The 26781-nt window shown below is 36.9% G+C and overlaps 1 protein-coding gene across 1 annotated transcript in view; it reads right to left on the minus strand.

The window, feature by feature from the left end:
• LOC134802717 (uncharacterized) overlaps nucleotides 1-26781 on the minus strand; it is an 83650-nt gene that overhangs the window by 33830 nt on the left and 23039 nt on the right. Inside the window, exons 3-10 of the mRNA XM_063775362.1 lie at nucleotides 6502-8136; nucleotides 5726-5917; nucleotides 5438-5611; nucleotides 4526-4664; nucleotides 4211-4284; nucleotides 1487-1602; nucleotides 778-852; nucleotides 273-383 (exon numbers count right to left, since the gene is read on the minus strand). Coding sequence (XP_063631432.1) covers nucleotides 273-383; nucleotides 778-852; nucleotides 1487-1602; nucleotides 4211-4284; nucleotides 4526-4664; nucleotides 5438-5611; nucleotides 5726-5917; nucleotides 6502-8136 — 2516 coding nt within the window. The remainder of the gene's footprint in view (nucleotides 1-272; nucleotides 384-777; nucleotides 853-1486; nucleotides 1603-4210; nucleotides 4285-4525; nucleotides 4665-5437; nucleotides 5612-5725; nucleotides 5918-6501; nucleotides 8137-26781) is intronic.

The following is a 26781-nucleotide window of genomic DNA, read 5'->3' on the forward strand; positions in this document are numbered from 1 at the left end:
GATGAATCCAGTTATAAAACTTACCACACTATTTTGTTGCACACACTAAAGGAAGCAGTTAGCAACCTGAATACCTTGCTAGACTTCATGGAGGAGCTTGGGTTGCCGGGTTGTTAAAGTAGGCACATGCAATGGTTGTTAATTTGCGGAAAATGGCCACTAAAACTAACTATTATGTTCAAAATAACACTAATTACGGTGCATGGAATATATACAACCACTGATGTAATCTAGGGCACGATGAATCAATCCATAAAAATCGTGAAACTTACCAATATAGTGTAGTTAACGTAAACCCCCGAGCCAAGTTCACGGTGCACCGAGTTTATAGACCCGCTCACGAACTCGTCCGAGAACGGTGTCATTGAGAACGCAGAGTCGATCTGTGGGGCAAAATTAACAAATTTTACATGTAGATATTTCTTTACATTTTTATTGATAAAAACAAAGAAATAGAAATAAACAAACATAATAAAACTTAAAAACCTACAGATAAAAAAATTGGCCCAGATCGCCGTCAACGGGCAAGGTTCCCAGAAGGCTGGCCGTATTTCCCCGCTGTATGGCGATACTAATTCTTTAAATTTTATAAACAAAATGTTTGTTTATAAGCTCTTACAATTAAATATTAATATATGCAATTGTGAACGACCAGCAATTCTTGTAGTCCTGCTAAGGGCAATATGAATCATAGGGGTCACACTTCGGAGTTCGAACAACGACAGTGTATAGTGTACGTACATGACCCATAAATTGATAACTCAGCATAATACTTACAGCTCTAAGTGCCTCGTAGCTCAACTGCTGGTACAGCTCGGAATCCTTATCCGTTAACTTGTTATCCCATATCATCTGAAAATCAAGAGAGTCGGAAATTAATTTACCTGTATAATAAACGAAAGCTTTTACTTGCTGGGTGACAATTAATTGATTGTAATTGTAAGTGTAAGAAAAATAGACATATAGTTACGTCACAATAGGATGTAATTATAGGACATTTACGCAAATATTATTATAGGACATTTTTACGCAAATTGACTAAGCCCCACGGTAAGCTCAAGAAAGCTTGTGTTGTGGGTACTCAGTACTCAGACAACGATATATATAATATATAAATACTTAAATACATAGAAAACAACCATGACTCAGGAACAAATATCTGTATCATCATACAAATAAATGCCCTTACCAGCCTTATTATTATAATAATTGAGGCAAAAGGCAAAATGGATCTGAACGTTACGTACACCGTACGGGCGGTTGCACCAACCACAGTTGACGGACTACCTATTATAACGTCACTCAGTAGTGAATTGTGAGATTTCCCTGAAATTCAACCCTAGCGAGACAACGTGACAGCAGGAGCTAGAGATATATTGTTGGGGCAAATTGGATCTAAAGAATACCTACCGTTCTCTTGCAGTGCAGTCTGTGATATCTTGCCGGGACAAGGGGAACATAAAATCAATATCAGTGTAAAACGTACCGGTTTATCATAGAGTCGGTCCACCCTCAGGTTTAGCACTAGAGCGACGACGCGCCGGCACGGGTCGCGGTGCGTGCGCCGCGCGTAGCCGGGCCGGCATTGGCAGCTGGATATACCTGGGGCAACAAATAGGGCACAATGAATCCTAGTTACAACCATCTTTGCCAGGTGTTGTTATTAATGTTAGGTAATATCTCTTCGGACTTCTACTGGCAGTATAATACTATGCTTGAATTTAAGTGACCCCTTGGTGCAAGGGTTAAGGGAAGCGTAAGACGAAACAGGAGCTGAGTTTTAAACATTTTAGGTAAATATACCTGTCTCGCTAACGGAAGCGGCACCTAAAATTAGTGCGATAAGGACAAGGCGAAAAATCCTGCGTAAAAATCTCAAAAATCGAGGTTTCGTACTCCTCTGTTTCCTCCTCCAAAACTTAACCAATCGTAACCAAATTTGGAAATCTAAATGATTATGAAATTATCTGTGTCGGACCGTTTTGCTTTTTTGGCTAATTGATATCAGTTTTGAATGCCACGCCTCTCATTGCGGCATAGTCAATTAGGCCATTTTGGCCATTTTTGAAGGGCTCTAGCGCAAAGAATATAATACTCACTAGGAGAAGAACGAGAACTCCATACAAAATAATGTCCCTTTCAAAAGTTCGTTTATACTACTAGCGCTCTGGTAGGATACCATTGTAATTAGAATTGACAACCCGTTTAGCCTAGCGGGTATTGGCAGTAATCCAGTTCAGGAAGCTACTGGTCCTGGGTTCGAATCCCGGAGAGGGAATTTATTTTTGTATTTTTTTCTTTTTTGTTGGGGTCAGGTTTTTAAGAGCCCATCAACGAGCACACTAGCGCCACTGCTAAATAATCGTGATTATTTAAATTTAACGACGGGTATTTAAAAAAGGGGGCCGCTACGGACTGTATTGTGTATTTAAGTACCTTTTGAATACATCAAACTAGTTTTTATGTTGCTGGATTCGTCGATCTATGAGCTCAAAACAAAAACGGCCGTTTTAACTTTGGACGCGTAGATTGACGAATCCAGTACTTTAATACACAATACAGTCCGTAGCGACCCCCTTTTTTAAAAACCTGTCATTAAATTTAAATAATCACGATTATTTAGCAGTGGCGCTAGTATGTACGTTGATGGGCTCTTAAATTGGCATAACACAAATAAATAAAATAATACGTTAAAAGATAATTAGGTACTATATTTAGAAATTCGTCAAATTTAAAAGGTAACAAAAAAGTTACGTATTATTAAGATATAAATATTTTCATTCCTATTAGGATTACTGTATATATGTTAGGAGCAATACATATGAATACATACATTGATATGGCAAATGGTTACAAGTTGTTATATAATATAAGTTATTTATCTGAGTTGTTATTACATCTATCCGGTTATCGGACATTTTCTGCTTCACAGCTCCGCGCAGCGTTCTTGGTCACCGGGAAACTAGTCTGGATATGCGGCAGATACGTGCCCTTTGACCTTTATCCAAAAAATCATATGACGGCCCAGGATTATATTATTATCTCACGCTCAAGCCATCTGCTGATTTGCTCTCTAAAACAAAACAGTCACAAATTAAACAATATAATCTAACTTCCTATTTCCTAATTACTAACGTCGCTAATTGCTACGGGTCTAAATTTACCAGCTTAAACAATGTGAGGTTTTACATCTAAGATGAATTTTGATTATAATTTCGGACGCGATATAGCGTCCGTGGGACTTACGGGGATAGTAAGATTAATTTATTACATTTGAATTTGGCAATTAGTACGCTCATTTTTATTTAAAGATTAATATATTTCTTACCTTGAAATTATCGCTGTTTCGGGTTTACTACAACGGTTTGAATTTAACTACGTCTGTGCGAAGACGCATTTAGATATGTTGCTCGTACATATGAATAGTTTTTATTTTTAAAATTAATAGGTAAATATATATATTTCAAGATGATTTCAAGTGAATAAATCGTTTTATATGAAAACTGATATTTTTGCGTTAAATGACTTTAGTGACAGCATTGACAGTACAGACTTTTGTCTTCTCTATGTTCTTACCGGCCAGACCCAAATCAAGGCCTATCAAAGAGGCCTATTGTCAAAGATTTTTTTTTAATTTTATCAAGGAGGGTAGAGACACGTCTACCCTTCATAGATTTTATGAACATAGACAAAGACAAACTGAAATAGATAATATTTAAAATAAATAATTCTTTACATATGACTTTGAATTACGAATCACAATATATTTGATAAAATTTATTGGATTTGTTCCTAGAAATCGTATAGAAAAAGCCAGTTCTAGCAATGTTGCTGTAGTAAAATATTTTTATGGTAATTACTGGCAATCTTGCTCTAGGAACGGAGCACACATGTACAATTATGAAGGGTCACGTCATTCCAAGGAAGTCAATAGGCCTTGGCTCTAGCGCCTTAAAAAACAAAAATATCAAAAAAAGCAAAACGGTCCGACACAGATATTGACAATATTAATCTGTGTTGAAAAAATCATTGTTCTAGCTTCAAAAACCACGAAGGAAAACGAGGAGTACGTTTGTATGGAGAAATGACCACTCCTGTTGGCTCTTAAGTCTAATTAGTAAAGAAAACCCGTACGTACTCTTTTTTCAACTATTTTCTCACACTAAAGGAAGGAGAAATTGTTTGCTGACTGCCCAATAAGTCAACTAACCTGCTTCGGTCCTGCATTTCTCGTTCTGCGCCTGGTCACACGTGGAGTCGTCGCCCACTATACACGTGTCGATCCTGTAAACAATCGAGTATTCATGAATGAGACAGCAATGAACTCCTCACACTTCTCTCTACACCTCACGAGAGAGGCATTTTTTCTCGCGTGAGATCGTTGAAAAAGCACATTTTTGAAATTGCGTTGCGGTGTTGATAGTCCGAGGTTACGAATTCGAACCTCAGTTCGTATGGGTAAGTTTCATCCTAGCTCCGTTAGGCCAAGCAGGGGAAACATCAATACGAAGATCGGTGAACAAACCTGACTGTAGCTTGCGGGCGCGGCCGGGGGCGATACGCTGGCGGGCGCCGCGGGGGCGCCGGCTCGGGCTCCGCGGGGACGGCTACGCCGGTGCCCACTGCCGGGGGGTGGCTGGGGTGGTGAACTGGTGTTGGAGGTGCTGCGAACAGATAAAAAATTGTTTTTTATTAAGTAAAGCCATCTGCTGATAAATAAATATTGAACATTCTTACACATATTGACTAAGCCCCACAGTAAGCTCAAGAAGGCTTGTGTTGTGGCTACTCAGACAACGATATATTATAATATATAAATACTTACTTCTTTAAAAATACATGGAAAACACCCATGACTCAGGTACAAATATCTGTGCTCATCACACAAATTGAAACCCAGGACCATCAGTTTCATAGGCCGGCTCACTACCCACTAAGCCGGTCTGGCTTAGTAGGTCGTCGATGAACTTACAATGTATAATCAAAAGATATAAGTACAATCTCTCAATAACTAACTAAGCTACCGAAGCTTATTCAAAGTCTGTGAATCTTTGTACAGTCAGCAAAGTTGCTAAGCGGGCGAGGAGTTCAAAATGATCTTGACGCGACTATATTGTTAAGAGAATAATAGCGTGTCAAGGTAATTTTGAACACCTCGTCCGCTTAGCTACTTCTGCAGCTGACTGTATAGGTTATTTTTTATTTACACGTTCATAGGAAGCGAATTTTACGCACATTTGGCACATTGCTCGCAAAAACCTGTTGCATCACTATTTTCACCAGCATGCTGCACATGATGATTGAGAGCATCGCAGGTACGTAGAAGTTGGCTGACAATCTTCATCAAAGAAAACGGCGATGGACAATCTCTAGCCCCTGTCTATTCAACCTTCACTTCTGCGTCCACGAAAAGAAAGCTGGAAGCAAAAAAACTCACTAGAATGCTGTATGCTCTGCACCCTAGTAGGCTCCACGTGATGACTGGAAGTGTCGAACAGGTTGAGATAAGTCCGCTTGCCGTCGATGGATACAAATCCTTGCTCGCCCGACGGTGACACGATAATGTCGTCTTCTGCATGCCCTGATATTGGGTTCACGTTCTCGATGTGGACTGGAAAAAAAGAGTTAATTAAGTTTTAAATGACATTATTTAATGGTCTTCATCAGCAAAGTTCCCACCAAGAACTTAAAAAGATCCCATCGAAATCAAGCTCTAGATACTCACTCGAAGCACCGCCTTTTTCACCAGGCCCCTGAATGGCAGACACAGTAACGTCGAAGATTTCTCCATACCCCGGTAAGGGTGCCGTAAGAACAGGGGCGTCCGGCACCGGACGCCGGCTGCCGGCCGGCTTGAAGTCTGGATCGTCGAGCACGATGCCGGGACGGCGGTACGGACGGTACGGCGTTTGGGATGCTGAGGAAAGAAATACAAATATTTATTGGTAACTTTATGTAAAATGCATTCGGCCAACTAAATACGTAGGTGGGTTCGAACTTCGAATCACGGCCCGTTCTTTCGTCAACTCTTGAACGAAATATAATTTCAAAGACTTCGATGAAAGAGAAACATTGTAAAGAAATTGGGACAAGGCCTAGTCTTCTCTCTGGATTCAATGGGCAGCAAACTGGGTTGCATTTATTTTAGCAAAAACTTCACTACATTCGTTAATTATACTATAAAAGAACACCATCAATTGTCATCAATATTTACGATTTATTTTTCAAATATTGCTCTAGCATGGATTCCATAAAAATAAAATCGCTTCTATTGTTTTAATAAATGGTGAGAATAAGAATGTGGAACACAACGAATGTTTTAAGATTGAAGTTTGATATACCTAATCAAAACGTATCGTGAGACAACTGTTCTCAAAGTTATTTGTATAAGCTCATTTATTTTTTAGAGATATGCAGGGGATCAGAAAATTTAAGAAATGGCAGAGGAGAATATTCATCGACAAAAGACTAAAGAGGAATGAAACAATTACTTATACTTACATGGTAACGGTTGTGCATTGATGGAAGACGTCTTCACCACACTATGCGGACCTTCCAAGACACTAACAGTAGGAGCGTGGGACATCAGACCATCAATCGGAGTCGCAGCCGCAGCAGCAGAAGACTTATACTCATCTATCGAAGACTCAATGATGTCTATAATAGTCTCAATCTTGGTCTTATTCCCTGGTTTCTCATCAACCTTGTATTTATCTTTCTTATCAGCGATAAACGGTTCCTTTTTCTTTTCTGGCTTCTTTTCCACTTTAGCTTTCTCTGTAGTTGTCTTTATCTCAGTTGTAGTTTTGGCCTTTTCAGTGGTAGGTTTGCGTTCGGTTGTAGTTTTTGGTTTTTCCGTAGTAGGTTTGCGTTCAGTGGTGGTTTTTGGTTTTTCTGTTGTAGTTTTGGCTTTTTCAGTTGTGGTTTTGGCTTTTTCGGTTGTTGTTTTTGGTGGTTCTGTTGTTGTCTTTTCTGTTGTGGTTGTTTTTTCCGTTGTTGTTGTTGTGGTTGTAGTTGTTGTTGTACTGCTTGTAGTTTCAGGGGCTGTGGTTAGTTTGTTTTCTTCTTTCTCGTTTTCTTCAGTAGTGTTAGAGACAGGCAGATTAAGTAACGGTACAGTTTCTTTCTCATCTTGGACAAGATGGTTATCATGGTTAGTGTCATTTTCTGCTTCTTCCTCTTCGTCTAAGTTAGGTATATCAACAGGCATTGGAGGTGGTTTGTATATAGGTAGACCAGGGTTGGGCCTTCTACCTGGCATATTAGGTGGCCTAGGTCTAGGCCGTTGCCAAGGGGGAATGTTGGGCCTATGGAACCCTGGTCTGTGAGGGTTCAGTGGTGGTACAATTTGTTCAGGCAAATTAACACCATGATGGGGTCTATCGAAGGGGTAGGGGGGAGGGGTTTTTGTAGGATGAAAGGTGTGAGTTGGAGGGGTTAGAGGTTTATCAAAGTCAGGCATAGGTGGTACATCAGATATTCGCGGTGGTCCTCTGTTATTAATCCTTGAATTCATAGGTCTGCCTGGTCTGAGGAGTTGCGTATTAGCTTGCACGTTAACATTTCCGTTCAGAAGCTTTACTATACCAGTTATAATGTTCTGTATTTCTGTGTTCTGTCTTCCCTCATTAGGGTTGATGGTGGCATACATCGGCTGCACTGCAGTAGGCCGTATTCTGGGCCCCAAAGGCAACGCCCTGGCCTTTGGAGCCCTTCTGGCTTCCCCCGGAAAGTTAAACTCGAATCTATCCCCATCAGAGGACATAAGAACCTCATTCTCGTGACTAAAACCCGTAGTTTTCGTTGGATGTATGTCATAATATTTCCTTTTATTGTGTAGTTCTATTTCGTTGTCTATCTCATTGTTTGATGATGGTATTTCATCAAAGTTTAGAGATCTAGATGCTCTATCACTAGGATCTGCTGATCTGGCTACAATGACATGTTTTTCAGTTTCTTCATCAGTGACTATGTCTTCAGGTTCCAGGTCGTCTAGGTCGTCGTACCTGGCGAGGCTAGGTTCTATCCTAAAAGCTAGGTTGTCTGACTGGGTGGTGTGGAGGACTTGATCTTCTGGTAGATCGACGGAGTCTGATTTTGGAGATAGTTGGGATATCGTGTAGATTTCTTCGTAACCTGAAATTAAAGAAATTGAATCTTAAGTATTTTAATTTTACTCTTAAATAATGAGCTGTGAGTTTTATCGCAGGTTATCACCAAACAAACAAGTTCACGGCACAGATAAAGCTGAAAGTCATACATTTATCAACTTTCTCGTACTTATTTATGAAAACTGAGTGAATCAATTAACTTTATTTTGATTTTGTTAATAACAACAATGAAAAACTTTTAAAGTAAATATCTATGTAAAGTAAATTAAAAAGTTATTGATAATACCGACATATAATTTTACTCTTCAAAAAAACTTGATTACCGATAAAACCAGGGACCTTTACTAGTATAACTAAAAATCAAAATATCTCATAGCTTTCACATTATTTCTTTGATATTATAGAATAGTATTTAGGTAAGGATAGTGATTGATCAAATTAGCTAAATTAAGTGCAAAAATATACATAAACAACCAAGATACCGAAATTGAATACCGGTTAATTTGTATGAAAAATATACCGGTATTCGATCCCTGGATAAAACACGAAATTCTTTTAGCTTCAAATCAATCCTAGATGACAGATCGATATAAAATAAAAATAAAATATATCTTGTATATTTATTTAACCTTCTTATATAAATGTTAAAAACACTACCATAAAATAATACTGCTTAAATGAAGTCTTAAGTAATTGACTTATTATATTGCATTCTAAAGAGGCCTAAGGCTGCGTTTTCACCAGAGATGTGTCGCGAGAGTGCGGGGATGTGTCGCGAGGGATGTGTTTGTTAAGAACCAATAGAATCACTTTATTTACCAACCTATCTTCGCTTAACGCAGCTCTAATGGACGATATTCTATGGGTTTTCACAAACACATCCCTCGCTATGCATCCTCGCACATCTCTGGTGGAAACGCAGCCTTATTATTATTCAAATTATTTTTTTTCTACAAATGATGGAACACAACTCTATTATTAGAGGAATAAAAGCGTGTGCAGATAATTTTGCTGTTAACTATATTTAAATTAAAGCCACACCATAAACCTTCAGACAAATTTACTTTTACTTTTTATAATAAAATACAGAGTCATCATTAAGATTTAAAATATCCATTGAAATACGAAAGCGAGACGATGCGGAAACCGCTCCTATATTTGAAAGTAAAATATATGTATAAATATCATATACTTACCTATAGATGCAAATAATCTCAATAAATATTAGACAATTAAACAAATAATACTGTTTAGACACCAAATCCAATATATACGTATGAAATCTATAATAAAATGTAGTTTATTTTTGTTATTTTATTATTAAAACTTTACACATAAGTTTGACAGTATAGTACCGAAGTATTTATGTGTAAAGTTTTAATAAATAAAATAAAAATAAAAGTAGTGTATTAATTAACTCTGTAGGTACCTAATAGACCAGGATCTCTAGAAGAGTGTCGTATGCATAATTGTTAGACCGCAGTTTGACTTCTGATTTCTGATCCTTGGAGCCCGGCCACGGCCCGGTATGACGTGTGCCATCCTTAACTAGTTCTTAAGAGCTAAGGGGGCATCCATTAATTACATCACACGAATTTCTAGGTTTTTTGACCCTTCCCCCCTCCTTGTCACACTTGGTCACATTTGGCAGACCCCCTCCCCCCTGGTGTGACGTCACATTTTTTCAACGATATCGGCAAATATTGATTTAATATTTTACCAAATATTTTTGACAAAAGAAATACCTATAGTAATTTTATAAACCAAAACTGATTGGGACAGAAAATTAAACGAATAAAAACGTCGTTCCTATAACTTGTTTTTAACCGTACAGCGAATAAAATAGTTCAAATATTTTTTGTTACTGATGAAGAGTGACGTCACAAGTTTGTGACTCCCCCTCCCCCTTGTCACAACATGTCACATTTTCTTGACCCCCTCCCTCCCCCTAAACGTGTGATGTAATTAATGGATGACCCCTAATGCCAAATTGTAGTTTTTTTTTTAGTTTATACCTACTACACGTTTTAATCGAGAGAATAGACATGAACATAATCACACGAATACTAGACTATATTTACAAGGACATACTTCAACCAAAACCTTAAAAGGTTGAAGTTGATTTGATAGAAAAAATCACAAAAAGATGTCTAATTTTCATATATTATAGGTATATAATTTACTAGTGATATAGCCAAAGAATCTGACGTCCTATATTTTGAACTGAAATATATTTTCAGAGTAATTAAGATAATAGGTAAAAACCCGCGCGACAGCCTTACCTTCCGTCGCAATCGCAAGACTCGCAAGCTTCGCGGCGAATTCCCTTCTGTTCAAATCAATGCAAAATTATCTTCGACGGACTCTAGTCATATTCGCGAGTTAATTTAGTTATGCATAGATTTCATCCAAGTAGACTATTACAGTGAAAGTACTGCCAGTTACGTCACCGCATTGTGCGCGCTCTGTGACAGCACAATGCGAATTGTGCGCGTTTTGGGACGATTTGACAGTCGTAATACAGATGACAGGTGTAAGAGCTGTGGTTGAATCGAGACGTTGTGGTTTTCGATTTTCTTGCATTTAAATGAGCAAAAGGAAGACAGAGGGCGCGAACACCGAAGTTCGTTCGTTCAGGATCATATATACAAACAACCAAAACATATAAAGTAACTTAAGAATTTAGTAAACGTTTAAAGGAATGCCATTTTTCCATTCCCCTTTTCTTAAATAGCGATACCCATATTCGTCTTCAAATATTGACATTATCTGAACATAATGAATCTTTAATATTTATTAATATCGTACAGTCACGCTAAGTTTGAAAATTTTCGTGTTTTTAAACACTTCCATATAAGAATTCGAGGCATCCTAGACATTAACAAAACAGAAATGGCGAAAGTGGAAAACAATCGTGAGTTGATACAGTGAAAGTACGTTTATTGCGATTGTTTTGGCGCAATAACTAGTGGGATTCATTAGGCTTCCGCGTATTTCAAATAATAGATGAGACAAGTGTTAAGGCAATAAACAATATTAATTAATGTGATAGCTTCACGATGAATGGCATTAAAATACGAGTGTGGGTTTATGAACGAGGTAAAAGCGAGTTTTTTTTTAATAATAAAAACATCACACCAGTACCGGTGTTTGAATGCCTAGGGCTGATTTAGACGGCGTGCGAACTCGCATGCGATTATAGTTACATTGCGGACTGTTGGTTACGTCCAAATCAACCGACCGATCAAAACCCGCAATGTAATGAAACTAGCATGCGAGTTATCGCATCGTCTAAATGAGTTATCATCGTTTATCTGATGTTAAAATTTGAATATACGTAATACCCTTATATTGGCACCTTATGACCTTACCAATGGTTAGCATTGGTACTTTTAACCTATTTCTATTTAGGCAGCAGTCGTGACTTTTCTATAATAATAGCTAGGTGTCCAGTATTGTGTATTTTTCCCAACAATGCTTTTCCTACAAAAGTTTTACCGTGTAATTATGTGTTATTTTGTTATCTTATCTGAATTAATAACTTCAAGCAATACTCTATGCTACGTTTAGCGATTTTTACTGATTACAAAATAACAATAGCATCAGGATTAACAGGTGTAAATTCACCTTTTTATAGGCATGTTGGCAAATAGATATTACTTTCAAAAGGTTGCAAGTTAATATAAGACTAGTTTGAAGATACCACTTTTTCACACTGTAAGAACCTAGGTGTTTCTAGTATTATTTCCAAAAGGTCGCATCTACCTATGAAACTGAATTCCAGATACGCCCTTCTGTCTTGCACGGTAAGTACGTGTTTCCTATACACACAATCGGCGAGTAACGGTGAGGCCTACATACTGCCAACTGTCTTCGTAACACGAATAACATTCTTTCTTAGGAATGTGAAGTAATAGGCAGGTAACAAATATAAGTACTTACTTAATGATACCTAATAGGCTAGTTTTCTAGTCAAATTAGAATAATTTTTCGAAACACGAACGCCACACCGTCATCCGTCGCGAAGTAGAACGACGATATAGGTACCTACTTGTGTTCGACATGACAATTTTCTGTTTTTCTACTATAACTTTTTACTGTGTACAAACAAACATCTATGAAAACAAATTGAATATGTGACACTTGTAACAGTACCTATACATTACGATACAAGTGCGATAAGTAGGAAATTCGGAAATTCGCAACGCGTGGCGAATAATCGACACCGAGTTGCGCTTGCGAATTACCTATTCGGACGTGTATCGTACAACATTTTACAGTACATATGGTCCTGCTTTGCCGCACTAGTGCGTAGGTATGTCAAAAGTTTAAAGGACCATATGTACCAGGGACAGGAACCGGTTACCTTAACCGGGGTTTTTCATAGGGTTATTTTAGAGGTGTTTATAAAAACCCCTACCATAACGGTAACCGCTTAATAAGGTAACACTTTGATTCGGTAACCGTATCAGATCGAGTTAACCTCTGTTACCGGTAACCGAAATAAAAACCCAGTCTATTCAGTTACCTCATTATGAGGTTTTTGACCAGTTCAAACGATTGTAATATTTACGCACACTTAAATTCAACTTATTATTGAATAACCGAGGTTGGCATGGGCGGTCTATGAAGCCTCCAGCACAAACAAGTTTTTTTGCCTTTCCTTTGTTTATCTTTATACCTTCCTGTGTGGTGTGTTCTTATTATAAATATTATTATATTATAACTAAAATAATTAAAATAAATAAATTAAATAAGTTTAATAAATTAAATAAATTAAATAAATTAAATAAATTAAATAAATTAAATAAATTAAATAAATTAAATAAATTAAATAAATTAAATAAATTAAATAAATTAAATAAATTAAATAAATTAAATAAATTAAATAAATTAAATAAATTAAATAAATTAAATAAATTAAATAAATTAAATAAATTAAATAAATTAAATAAATTAAATAAATTAAATAAATTAAATAAATTAAATAAATTAAATAAATTAAATAAATTAAATAAATTAAATAAATTAAATAAATTAAATAAATTAAATAAATTAAATAAATTAAATAAATTAAATAAATTAAATAAATTAAATAAATTAAATAAATTAAATAAATTAAATAAATTAAATAAATTAAATAAATTAAATAAATTAAATAAATTAAATAAATTAAATAAATTAAATAAATTAAATAAATTAAATAAATTAAATAAATTAAATAAATTAAATAAATTAAATAAATTAAATAAATTAAATAAATTAAATAAATTAAATAAATTAAATAAATTAAATAAATTAAATAAATTAAATAAATTAAATAAATTAAATAAATTAAATAAATTAAATAAATTAAATAAATTAAAAAAATTAAATAAATTAAATAAATTAAATAAATTAAATAAATTAAATAAATTAAATAAATTAAATAAATTAAATAAATTAAATAAATTAAATAAATTAAATAAATTAAATAAATTAAATAAATTAAATAAATTAAATAAATTAAATAAATTAAATAAATTAAATAAATTAAATAAATTAAATAAACTAAATAAACTAATTAAACAAATATAACTAATTAAACTAATTAAATAAATGAAATAGATTAAATTAATTAATTAAATTAAATAAATTTAATAAATTTAATAAATTTAATAAATTTAATAAATTTAATAAATTTAATAAATTTAATAAATTTAATAAATTTAATAAATTTAATAAATTTAATAAATTTAATAAATTTAATAAATTTAATAAATTTAATAAATTTAATAAATTTAATAAATTTAATAAATTCAAAAAAATAAATAAATTCAATAAATTAAATCAATTAAATAAATAAATTAAATTAAATAAATTTAATAAATTAAGTCAATAAAATCAACAAAATCAACAAAATATAAATAAAGTAAATAAAATAAACATTTTTTTTAGTATTTTTTTTAGTTCTGACGGCACATCACTAAAACTACTTTAATGTAGCAAACCAGTAAGCAACCGATAATAAAGGTTACCATAACTGAATGAAAACCTGTTAAAAACCCTTAACAAAAACCCTATCGCGATGGGGTTTTGAGATTAACTCGGTTAAAGGTTAGGGTTACCGTTTCAATAAGGTTACCATTACAATCAGGTAACAGTATGATAGGGTTACCGAATGATACGGTAACCGAATCGATTGGGTTACCGAATTGATAGGATTAAGCGTAAAGAGGGGTTTTCCGGTCCTTGATATGTACTGTAAAACGATGTACACTCAGTACACTTGTACGATACACGTGCGAATATGAACTAAGTTATTACCTTATGTTACCGTAGGTACCTATATCTTTATTTGACATTTTATTTATTGTTGTAATTTTAATTTTATTCTAATTTAAATTTATTTTATACTATACTTTAATGTAACATTGTAAAATGACATGTAATATGAATTATTATGAATATACGAATATGAATATGAATAGGTAATTCGCAACTCATGTCGATTTAAAAAACTCCCTTCGGTCGTGTTTTAAATCCGTACACGGCGGGAAGAAGTTGATAACTCGAGATATTCTACCGAAGAAATTTGGACTTAAAATAAAATATACAATGCGTTATATTTACAGTCACGTTTCATAAAATCCTGAAACAATATTATATATTATGGTTGGATGAATAATTTAAACGTTTATTTATAAGGTAGATACAAACATTAAAAATAAAATAAACTAACTAAATAAAATTACATAAGATTCAAATTTCTTAAAATTTTTCCCGCCAGATATCAACTTCTTCCCGCCGTGTACGGAAATTATCGCCACTCGTTTCGATTTTTTTCTTTTCCGCACTTGCATCGTAAATAACTATTACCGTACAGATGGCCCTTTCAATTTTCGACATAGGCACGTAGGTATTAAAGTGCAAATTAACGTAAACTGCCGTAAAGTAGCACTATATTATGTACTGTAAGTACCTATGTATGTAAGTAGGCATAACTTAATTATTATTTCGCGGATTAGCTAAGTAATGTTTTAATTCGTTCCAATCTTATACCTTTAAATGAGCAAAGCACCAAAGCATAAAAAAATTAATAGGTATATATATGAACAGAAATCGATACTATGCAGTCTGTAGTGAGATCTTAATCTTTTAGATTACTATCAATAACAGCTTTTACATTACAAAACAGTCGTCCGATTTATTGGGCACAACGTCTCCATTAATTCCGATAACCCAAATGCGTAGTTTTTAGTTTTATATATTATATTTCGGGGATCTCGGAAACGGCTCTAACGATTTCGATTTGCTATATGGGGGTATCGGAAAATCGATCTTAACTAAGTCTGTAACAATACTAACCTACAAGTCTTATCTTATCACTGGAAAAACAAGCATTTTTGCGTTATATGTTTTCCGAGCAAATCTCGGTCTCCCAGATATTTATTTATGATTCGTATAATTTCTATAATAACCGGCTTGTAAGAGATAGCAGTAGATACTGCTTGTAGTATGGGACAGGGATCCAAATTAAACAGCTGATGGCGTATGACTGATTTATTCCATCTCATGCATATCTCCAAGTACCCACTTTATATTTATAAGCATACCCACTACATCTCCCTTCTTTTACAATGCCTAAACTAAGGTCTTTGAACTTGACTGTTAACCTATCATGCCATTTAATAATAGAACAAATCTAATACAATATATTGGTACACATAAGTAACAAAAGTATACATATATTACATGCCTCCTATCTTTCCCCTTATTATTAATATTTATTTACTTATTATGCTACTTATCTATTCGTACTACCTTATACATGAATAACAGTGCATCCATCTTTCAAAATTAAACAAATTATAAAAGTGGTATATAATTAAGAAGAAATCATGTTATACTCTAACAGTTATATTAGAGAAACAATAAAATGATCATAATTTTAATAATAGTAACTCAACCATTTAACTATACATCAAGTTACGTGTAATATTATTTTTCGAATATTAAATATTACATTTTAAGGAACAATGGAATTTAGACTGTGCGTCTCTAACTTAAAGTTCGAAATTGCTTAACATACACCTCACGTTTGTAAAGAATACAATGTTTTAGTGACATTAAGGAAAATTAATTAATTAATACCGTTGAGGCGGTTGTACAACTCTGCCACTTCGAGTTACATAATACCCATTAGACGAAGTCGATGGTTGCGGGTCGGGCCTGGTGGTCGCGGCACCGGTTGCCGGTCCCTGAAACTGGTCCCAGTCCAAATAACCCCGCGTATGGCCAGTGTTAGGTTGACTACGATTAGCTAACTCGCTGGTTGTGTCTGGGACTTTCAATATATGCTGACGGTTCCTTCTGTAAACTCCTCCATCGTTAGTTCGTAGCCAGTACGAACGACCGTCTTGAGCTTGACTAACTATTTGTGACTTAACCCACTCTTTATTTTGCTTCACGCGTACCGTATCATTTGGATTTAATTTTTGTAAGGGCCTAGTCCCACGATCATAATTTGATTTATAATTATTTATCCGTGCGGATCTCTCATCTTTAAATAAACGACGATCAATCGTGCGCGGTTTTAACAACGCATCTGTTACCGGTAAACGTGTTTTTAAACTTCGACTCATTAATAATTGAGCTGGAGAGTATGTTTCTCCTGTCACCGGTGAATTTCTGAAATTTAGTAAACCTAGGTACCAATCACTCCCTGTTTCATATGCTTTTATCATTAATCCCTTAATTGTGCGTACGTTGCGTTCCGCGAGACCATTCGATCTCGGGTACAAAGGTGAACTGGTAACATGGGCAAATTCCCATTGTTTACAAAACTCTTTAAACTCCATAGATGTAAATTGAGTCCCGTTGTCGGTGACCAATTTTTCTGGTATCCCGTGCCGACTAAACATTTGTTTAAGTGATTCAATTACGGTACCACTTTGTAAGTTATTTAAACAACTAATTTCAACAAACTTTGAAAAATAATCTACCACCAGTAAAAACTGTTTGCCTTTAAACTCAAAAATGTCACCCGCTAGTACTTGCTCGGGCACCTGATGCGGCTGCAGCGGCTCGCGTGCGGGCGCCGCGCGGTGTCGCTGGCACGTCTCGCACGCTAGCACGGCGCGCTCCACGTCCCGGGCCATGCCGGGCCACCACATCACTCCGCGCGCTCGCCTCTGGCACTTATCCACCCCCAGGTGGCCCTCATGAACTCGACGCACCATCTCTTTGCGCAACAAAGCCGGTATCACAATTCTCTCATTTCTAAATACAATACCGTTTACATCGTGAAGCTCGTCATGCACGTCCCAGTATAGCTTCACAATATCCTTGACCTCTCTTTTATTATTGGGCCACCCGTTATGATAGTATTCACAAATCGCCATCAGGACGGGGTCCCTCAATGTGTGCTCCTTTATTTTACCTAGCATTTCGGTTGTCGCCTCCACATTATTATATAACATGTTCACATGCACCACTACATCCTTACACACATCACTATCGACGCCCACCTCGCTAGGCGCTCTCGACAATGTGTCCGCAATAAACATCTCCTTTCCGGGCTTATAGCGAAGATCAATATTATAATGCTGCAATTTTAAAAGCATGCGCTGGAGGCGCGCCGGTGTTTCGTTAAGTGGTTTTCTCATGATAGCTTCCAGCGGCTTATGGTCGCTTTCCACACTAATCACATTATGCCCATAAATATATTGGTGAAATCGAGTGCACCCGAAAACCACTGCGAGCAGCTCTTTTTCGATTTGCGCCCAGCGCGTCTCCGCAGGCGTGAGCGTGCGCGCCGCATAGGCGACGGGCCGCCCGCCCTGCATCAGACAAGCGCCCAGGCCACGCGAACTCGCATCTACTGATACACACACTGCTTCGTGCGGCGAATAGTACGCTAATACTGGACTACTACTTATTTTTGACTTTAATTCTTTGAACGCGTTGTCATGAATGTGGAGCCACTCAAATTGAACATTTTTTGCTAATAGACTACGCAACGGAGCCGATATCTCTGAATATTGAGGTATGAATCTCGAAAGATAATTAGTAACCCCCAGAAACCGCTCGAGATCTTTCTTATCAGTGGGCTTTGGCAAGTTAACAATTGCCTTCACCCGACTATTACCTGGTTTCATACCATCGGCATTAAAACTGTGACCTAAAAAAATTATATCAGACACCTTGAATACACATTTATTTTTATTAAATTTGACCCCATTTAACACCGCCCGTCTCATAACCTCCTTTAGTCGACTATCGTGTTCCTGCTCAGTTTTTCCCCAGATCAAAATATCATCACAGTAAACCTCCACCCCCTCCATTTTAAATATTTTTGACATTTCGTTATGAAAGATTTCCGGGGCACAGTTAATTCCGAAGGGCATTCTAATGTACCTAAACCTACCCTCAGGAGTTGAAAACGTACAAAGCTTAGAACTTTCCTCATCTAATCGTAACATCCAGAAACCATTTTTAGCATCACATTTAGAGAAAAACTTAGCCCCCGAGAGATTACTGGTTATCTCTTCCAGAGTCGGAAGTAAAAAGTGACTTCGTTTTACCGCTTTGTTTAGATGTTTAGGATCTAAACATATACGAAGTTTATTATCTGGTTTTTCCACTACTACTATATTTGAAACCCAGTCTGTGGGACCATCCTCCCTTACAATTACACCCAACTTGACCATATTATCGAGTTCTTCCTTTAAACGAGGACGCAGCTTCAGGGGTATTTTTCGCGAACAGGCAACCACCGGCTGTACAGTCTTATCTAATTCTATTTTACATACTGTTGGCAAACACCCTATGCCATCAAATACTGATTCATCAATTTTAACTTCATTTATTTTCAAACTACTGTCAGTAGAATCACTAGTTCGGACAATAAGATTCAAATTGACACATGCTTTTAATCCCTGCAGCAAATTATTACAATTCACCCGCAACACAAAAACTTTTTGTATTATTTTCCTATTGTTACATATCAACGACGCATTAAAATAACCTACTACCGGCAATCGCTGTTTGTCAATTTGTCTTAGTACAGTGTCACTTTTTCTTAAATTTTCCGTATTAAAACCTGCATTTAAATATGATTTTAATGATATTACCGTGGCGGCCGCACCACTGTCCAATTTAAAATTTATATCCACGCCATTCACACTTATCATTTCCGTCCACGACTCATCGGTACACTCGGCCGCATCAATATTAATATTGTACAAAATAAGCTCACCAAAGTCCTCGTTTACATCACCGTCCTCGTCACCGCCATCACCGCCGACCATCTCGCGGACTTGCGGCTGCACAGGTCGCACACGACAACACTTCGCGAAGTGTCCAACCCTATCACACCGATAGCACGAAACCCCCGATGCCGGACACCGGTCACTCACGCTATGCCTTAAGTCACACTTGTCGCACACATTATTTGAGTAATATTGTCGCGGCGCTTGGCGTTGAGACGCGCCGCGCACCTGGCCGCCGCGGGCGCCGCGGCCGCCGCGCCAGCGACCCCGAGCCGCGGGTGCACCTGCCGCCCGCGCTCCATCGCGCCACAAGCGCTCCATCGCGCCGCCGCCGTTCGTCGCTTGCTGCACACTGCAGCCCGCCGCTTGCTGACCCGCTCGCTCTGCCGCTCGACACCATGTTACCGCCTCCTCTAAACCTAACGACGTTTTTGCCAGTAATTTTTCTCTCATTTGTACATCTTTTAACCCACGAATAAGTTGCGTTAATATTAGGCTATTTTTTAAACTGTCAAAACTACAATTTTTGCTTTTCACTTTTAACACCCCTAAAAACTTATCAAAAGTCATGTCCTTCTGATACGTCTCAAAGAACATATGTCTTTCGTAATTTATATTTTTCTGTGGATCACAATAATCACTAAATTTTTTGCACAAAACGTCATAATTCGATTTTTCCGATTCGGCAACATCTAGTTCCTCATAAATTTCTCTGCCGTATTTTCCTATAACATGCATAAACAGTGCGCATTTCTCTGCATCCGAAACAGATGCCTTGTCTGAGGCAATCAAAAAATATTCAAACGACATTTTCCATTCTCGCCAATTGGTAGCCATATTGCCCTCTTGTTGCAAAGGAGCCGGCTGTTGAATAGCCGCGTACACACTTCTCGCACTCTCAGTTTTATCAACCATTGTATTACTATTACTCGTCCTTTACTATACACACAATTTAAGCACTTTTATGCACAAAAACGCACTTGAAAACCACACCTGACACCATGTAGTATGGGACAGGGATCCAAATTAAACAGCTGATGGCGTATGACTGATTTATTCCATCTCATGCATATCTCCAAGTACCCACTTTATATTTATAAGCATACCCACTACACTGCTATAGGTACTGCCCACTGGAGCATGCAGTGATTTACACCCATACAGCTCAGTTAATTAACCCATACACAACCACATACAGTTAGCTAACTGCGTCTTAACAAATAGTGCGTTTCGCTTCAAGTCAGCCATTATTTTATTTGCCTGCCAATTATTTGTTTGAATTTTTATTTACCACTCGTACAGTCGCCATCAGATATATCGGAGCGGCCGAGGTGCTCAAAAATATCTGAACACGCACTCTAACGCCTTGACAATAGAGGCGTGTTCAGATATTTGTGAGCACCTTGGTCGCGCCGATAAATCTGATGGCGACTGTACATGAGATATTTTTGAAAACTAACTTCTTACATATGTTCCTATGTCTTAAATTGAAATTGCAAATAATGTAAACAAAGCATTTTACCTTCATTAAGGTTGACTCACGCTAGACCGGGCCGGGGTCGGGCCGGAGCTCCCGGCGCTTCGTTTTCTATGGAAAGCACCACGTGATCACCGATCAGCCGTCATAGAAAATGACATGTCGGACGCCCCGGCCCGGTCTAGCGTGAGTCATCCTTTACTTCTTAATATGACACTTTTTAAGGCCAGGACAACCATGATTTTGTCAACAGGTTACATTTACATACTTACTTATATATTTTTATTGTATATTCTTTTACTTAAAATATATGTTAATTATTAATATTTCAGAGAAAACCATCTAAACCACCTTCATAAAAATATTGGGTTATAAGTCAAATACTAATAAACGAGGTCTCTTTGTTTCCCATAAAGTTTTAAGTCATAATGTATTGTTTGTCATATTATCATTAGTCATAAAAGTGAAACCGTTGACTTTTCAGGATTTTCGTATCAGGTTAGGTTCGTTTTATGGCAATCCTGAAAAGTGACGCGTTTCTGAACCAAATGATGACTAACGAAAATGCGGGCAAACAATACATTATGACCAGAGATCGGACAGATTTGCGTCATTGCTCGCAAAAATGTGGACATGACTCCAAAATTTATTGAATAATTAATCATTTTCAATAAATAGCACTTAACGCATTCACTGCCAGGGGGCGTGGCCTAGGAACAAACTTGTATGACGGTGAACGCACATGTGCGTCGGGGGCAGTGAATGTGTTAAGTATAATTTTGAGATAAAAAATGAGTAGGTACCTACAGAAAAATTGGAAAACATACTGATTATTTTCTTTAATAAATCTAAATTATAAGAAATCTTTGTGTTATTTATTGATTAGGTATCAATATTAAACCTCAGGTAAGAAATAAATGAAATGATTAATTATATAATCAATTTTGGAATCATGTCCACATTATTGCGAGCAATGACGCAAATTTGTCCGATCTCTGAATTTATGACTTAAAACTATTTGGGAAACAATTAATAGAGACCCCTAATAAAATCTGTAAAATTTGTTTACATTATTCAATTATTCTATTGAACTCCACTTTAGGTACCTAAGTACCTAGTGTACCTACGTTTGATGTTTGTGTCGTGTAGCGTCAAAACTTAGGTACCTACTGACTTGAGAAATTTCCACCAAATCCTTGTCAACCAACCAACCTGTTATAAGAAGTGTAAGAAACATGTTTATGTTTAACTTCGGAATCAGTAGGGCTACCGCCAATACCGAAAATCGTCAATTGCGGGCATTTTTCTCTGTCACTCTAATTACGCCTTCATTGGAGTAAAAGAGTAAGATCCCCGCAATTTGCGAATTTCGGTTTTCGCGGTAGCCCCTCTGATAGGGTACCGTTACGCATCGAATTATTATCGTCGCTATTTAGAGGCACTGACCGCGCGGCCTTGTAGTTTGAGATGCCTCCAATCAAGACATCATAATAGCTTTCCAAGCATGGCTGAGTCGAAAGCTAGACTAGACAGTGGTGTAGCGTGAACTAAGTAATCTAGATGTGGGCGAAGTCACATTCTGCGGAGCCCTTTTCTTTCAATGTGTATTCCCAAGATAATAAAAGCGGCCCAGTGCGAGTCGTACTCGCCCATGAAGGGTTCCGTAGCAGCGAGTAACATAATATAATTGCGTTTTACGATTTATGACGTATTAAAAAAACTGCTTACTAGATCTCGTTCAAACCAATTTTCGGTGGAAGTTTGCATGGTAGGTAATGTACATCATATATTTTTTTTAGTTTTATCATTCTCTTATTTTATAGACGGTCAAGCAGATCTTGTCAGTAGAAAAAGGCGGCAAATTTGAAAAAAGTAGGCGCGACGGGATATCGTCTCACCCACACGTATGGGTTTGATGAAAAAAAAAAATTAGTTTCAGTTCTAAGTATGGGGAACCCCCAAAATTTATTGTTTTTTTTCTATTTTTGTGTGAAAATCTTAATGCGGTTCACTACCAAGTTTCAACAGTATAGTTCTTATAGTTTCGGGTTCCGTTATTTGCCATTTGGCTACGGAACCCTAAAAATGGTTGGCTTCCGCGAGGCCCCTTTATGTGCGAGACCGTGGGCGAGTGAGGCCTCGCTAGCTACGCCACTGGCTCTAGACTAGGGACCAGGCGGCCTAACTAAGACGATAATTACTATTGTACTTAGAAAAAAGCCAGACAAAAAGAAAAAAACCGGTCAAGTGCGAGTCGGACTCGCGTTCCAAGGGTTCCGTACATAAGTCCGACTCACGCTTGACTGCACATTTCTAATAGGTTTTCCTGTCATCTATAGGTAAAGTACTATTTAGTGTATTTTTTTCAAAATTTTAGACCCAGTATAGTTTCAGAGATAAAGGGGGGAGGGGGAATGGTCGAACAGACAGACAGACGCACGAGTCGTGTGATCCTATAAGGGTTCCGTTTTTTCCTTTTGAGGTACGGAACCCTAAAAATGTATCGGGGTGACAGATGCTACGAAGTCACGTGACTATGTCCATACGTATTGAAGCTTCGATTGGCGTTTTCTCTATCTGGATTGTCACCTTGGCTAGGCTCACAGGGGGCAGGCCAATTGACAATCCAATAAATGCAAAGTTTCGTTTGCATCTGCACTGTCATCCCGAAACATTTTTACTTTTCGATTGGCATTCAACGAACTTAGACAAGTGACAATTATAGAATATGCCTTTTGTAATAAAGTGCACCGATGGACAGTTTCGAGCTTCGAGCAACACCGGCTTCCGACACGTTATTGGTTGCTGTTTGTACGCCAACTTAAACTTAAATTGAACAATTTCGTGGCTATTTTGAGTTTCGAGCGTTCGATTTCGTCACTCGAAAATCGGTGGAAAACAGCGAAATGCTAATTTTTGAAGTACGAGCGATAGAAATTGGGAATCGAGTGATATTGACCACTCGTTTTCAATTCTATTAGTAGAATTTAAATGCCGGGTACTGGATATATTATTGAACGAAATACACGAAATCGCGCGGTCGAAATTCATAAATCGGCCCCCTGGGAGTAAAAACTGACACGAGCTCATTATAAGTCCAAAAAAGCTTCAAGTCAGCGCACAAAGTAACTGTTGGCGGTTAAAAATAGAGTCATATCGTGTCGTGGTTCCGGTGTTTAGATCATACCAAGCTTCACGTTATTCCAGGTCGTTTTGTAAGTTTAATTTTGTTAGTAGTGTAAGCTAAGTACCGACATTTTACTTTTTATGATAATAAAACTTCTTCGAAGAGTCACAGCGGGGGGTCTGCTCTGCGTCGGTCCGCCAACGCTTTTTTTTTAAGTGATTACGCAGTTTGGTCGGCGCAGTGACCAGCGCCTCCTTTTTTGTGAAGGGGTTTGGTGTCGTGGCCGAAAGGGCCTCGTCACCAACAAGGACGAAAGGGAAAGGAAATTTACAGAGATAAGGAATAGAGAAAAGCAAAGAATAGAGAAGAGTCCGCCAACGCGTACCTAACATCGCCCACACTGTTAACTGACAGTTCGTAAACCTTATTACTAAAGGCTTAAGGTTCAATGGACATTTAAGTGTTGCTGTTTGTACTCGCGTGCTCTCGGTGAACCTTATTATGAAGCGAAACATGTCAATCAATCTTCGACTTAAAAATACTTTAATAGTGACCCGTTTAAATAGAAATATCTGGGAGACCGAGCTTTGCTCGGAAAACATAAAAAACGCGTTTTCCTAGAGATAAGAAATTGAAAATTGAAATTGAAATCTTTATTGTCATATTGTGAGTTAGGTACAATGATTTTAAAATTATGTTAAGGTAGAATCATCACAATCAACCGCGATGCGGAGTACAATGTTAATACTAAAACTAATCTTACAGCTAAATACTTATACAAATGTCATGCCGTTACATGTGATACGAATAAAATGATGGGTAATATGTCAATGAGCAAATATATAAATATTACTATTCTTACTAATTATTGTTTGAAGGCATAAAGTGGTCACTTATCTTATAGTAAGATTTTTCTAGGCACCATTTATAAAGTTTTCGTCCGAAGTCAGGTTGTTCAAGTATTATAATTTCATTAGGCAAGTGGTTAAATGTGTGAACAGACATATAAAACACACTCTTTCTAAAGTAAGCTGTTTTGTGATCAATGGGATAGCACAAGTTAAAGCCATGGAGTTTTGACGTTATTCTCGGATTGCTTTTTTGTACATTAAACTTGTGTAGATTTTTTTTCACATAAAGACAGATTTCATATACATATAAAGAGGGGACCGTTAGTATTTGTAATTCCTTGAACAATGGCAGGCACGAGTCTCTACTACGGGCGCTACAGATCGCCCTTACACATTTTTTCTGCAGCTTAAAAACTCTGTTAATGTCTTTGCAATTGCCCCATAAGATGATGCCATAGCGGAGGTTGGACATTATATGGCCATGAAATGCCGTTATCGATGCTTGCCTGGAAGCGATATTTCTCAATTTACGCAGAGCAAAGATAAACCTAGTTAATTTCTTAATTAAGTGTTCAATATGGACTTCCCAACTATTGTGACAATCTATCATAACGCCTAAAAATCGCAAAGATGTTACGCTATGTATCTTTTCATTGTTATACATAATATTGATATTTGTGGGGTTACCCTGAGGAGCATGAAATTCCATATAATTTGTTTTATTTAAATTAACTCTTAACTTATTATTTTCTAGCCAAACATTAATATCATGGAAAACAGTATTTACTTCAAACTCGTAAGTAGCAGGGTCTTTGCAGCAAACAACAACGGAACAATCATCAGCAAACAGAGTTACTTTGTGCTTAGTAATATTAGGTAGATCATTTATATATATAAGAAATAATAACGGACCAAGTATACTGCCTTGTGGAACACCCTGTTTTACAATTTCAACGTCAGAGTGAAACTTTACTATAGTTTGAGTCTTAGGACAGTATTTTGTGGTTTCGGTCAACTGTTGCCTGTTCACTAAATACGATTCTATCCAGTCCGCACAGATCCCACGGATGCCATATTTATGCAATTTGTCTAATAGAATATTGTGTTGGACATAGTCAAACGCTTTTGACATGTCCATGAATATTGCTGTCACGGGCAACCTTTTCTCTCTGCTCTCAGCAATATCTTCTAGCAACTCAAGTATAGCCGACGTTGTAGACCTGTTTTTTCTAAAGCCAAATTGACGATCAGACAGGACGTCAAACCTATCAAAGAAATTTAACATTCGAGAATACATCACTCGTTCAAATACTTTAGACCCAGCTAGATTCGTTTTTCGCCCCCGAAAACCCCCAACTTATAGCAAATTTCATCGAAATCGTTAAGCCGTTTCCGAGAAGCCCGAAATATATATATATATAAATAAATATACTTATATACAAAAATTGCTCGTTTAAAGGTATAAGTTGGGTTTGCAATCCGGATCCGAAATGTATGAAATTATCCGGATCTGGATTCGGATCCGCGGATCTTCCCATACATTTCGGATCCGTCGTGCAAACCCTAGGTATAAGATAGAGAATCCACAACGCGAGTTGGTATCTATGGTATCTGACATTTTTTAAATTACAGTCACCCTTACCTATACCATGAATGATATCTTGCACGCAAAAAACGCGATAGTGTACGCTGTTATGGCTTTTTAAGATTAAGTATGTCAGATATTTTTGCGCGCTGCTTTGTGCAAGATACCTATTGCATGTGACTGACTAGTAACTAGGTATAGTGCTACTAGTATAGGTAGAGTCTGTGCGGAAAGAGAAGAGTCGTGAAATGTACTGGATCCCATACATTCCACGACTCTTCTCTTTCCGCACAGACTCAAGCACAGAGTAGGTAGAGTGAATGGCTTATTCGACCAAAAACGGTTTAGAACAAAATATTGGGACGTTCCGTTCCATAA

The sequence above is a fragment of the Cydia splendana genome, chromosome 25 (assembly GCF_910591565.1).
Source record: "Cydia splendana chromosome 25, ilCydSple1.2, whole genome shotgun sequence".
In the NCBI taxonomy this organism is placed as follows: domain Eukaryota; kingdom Metazoa; phylum Arthropoda; class Insecta; order Lepidoptera; family Tortricidae; genus Cydia; species Cydia splendana.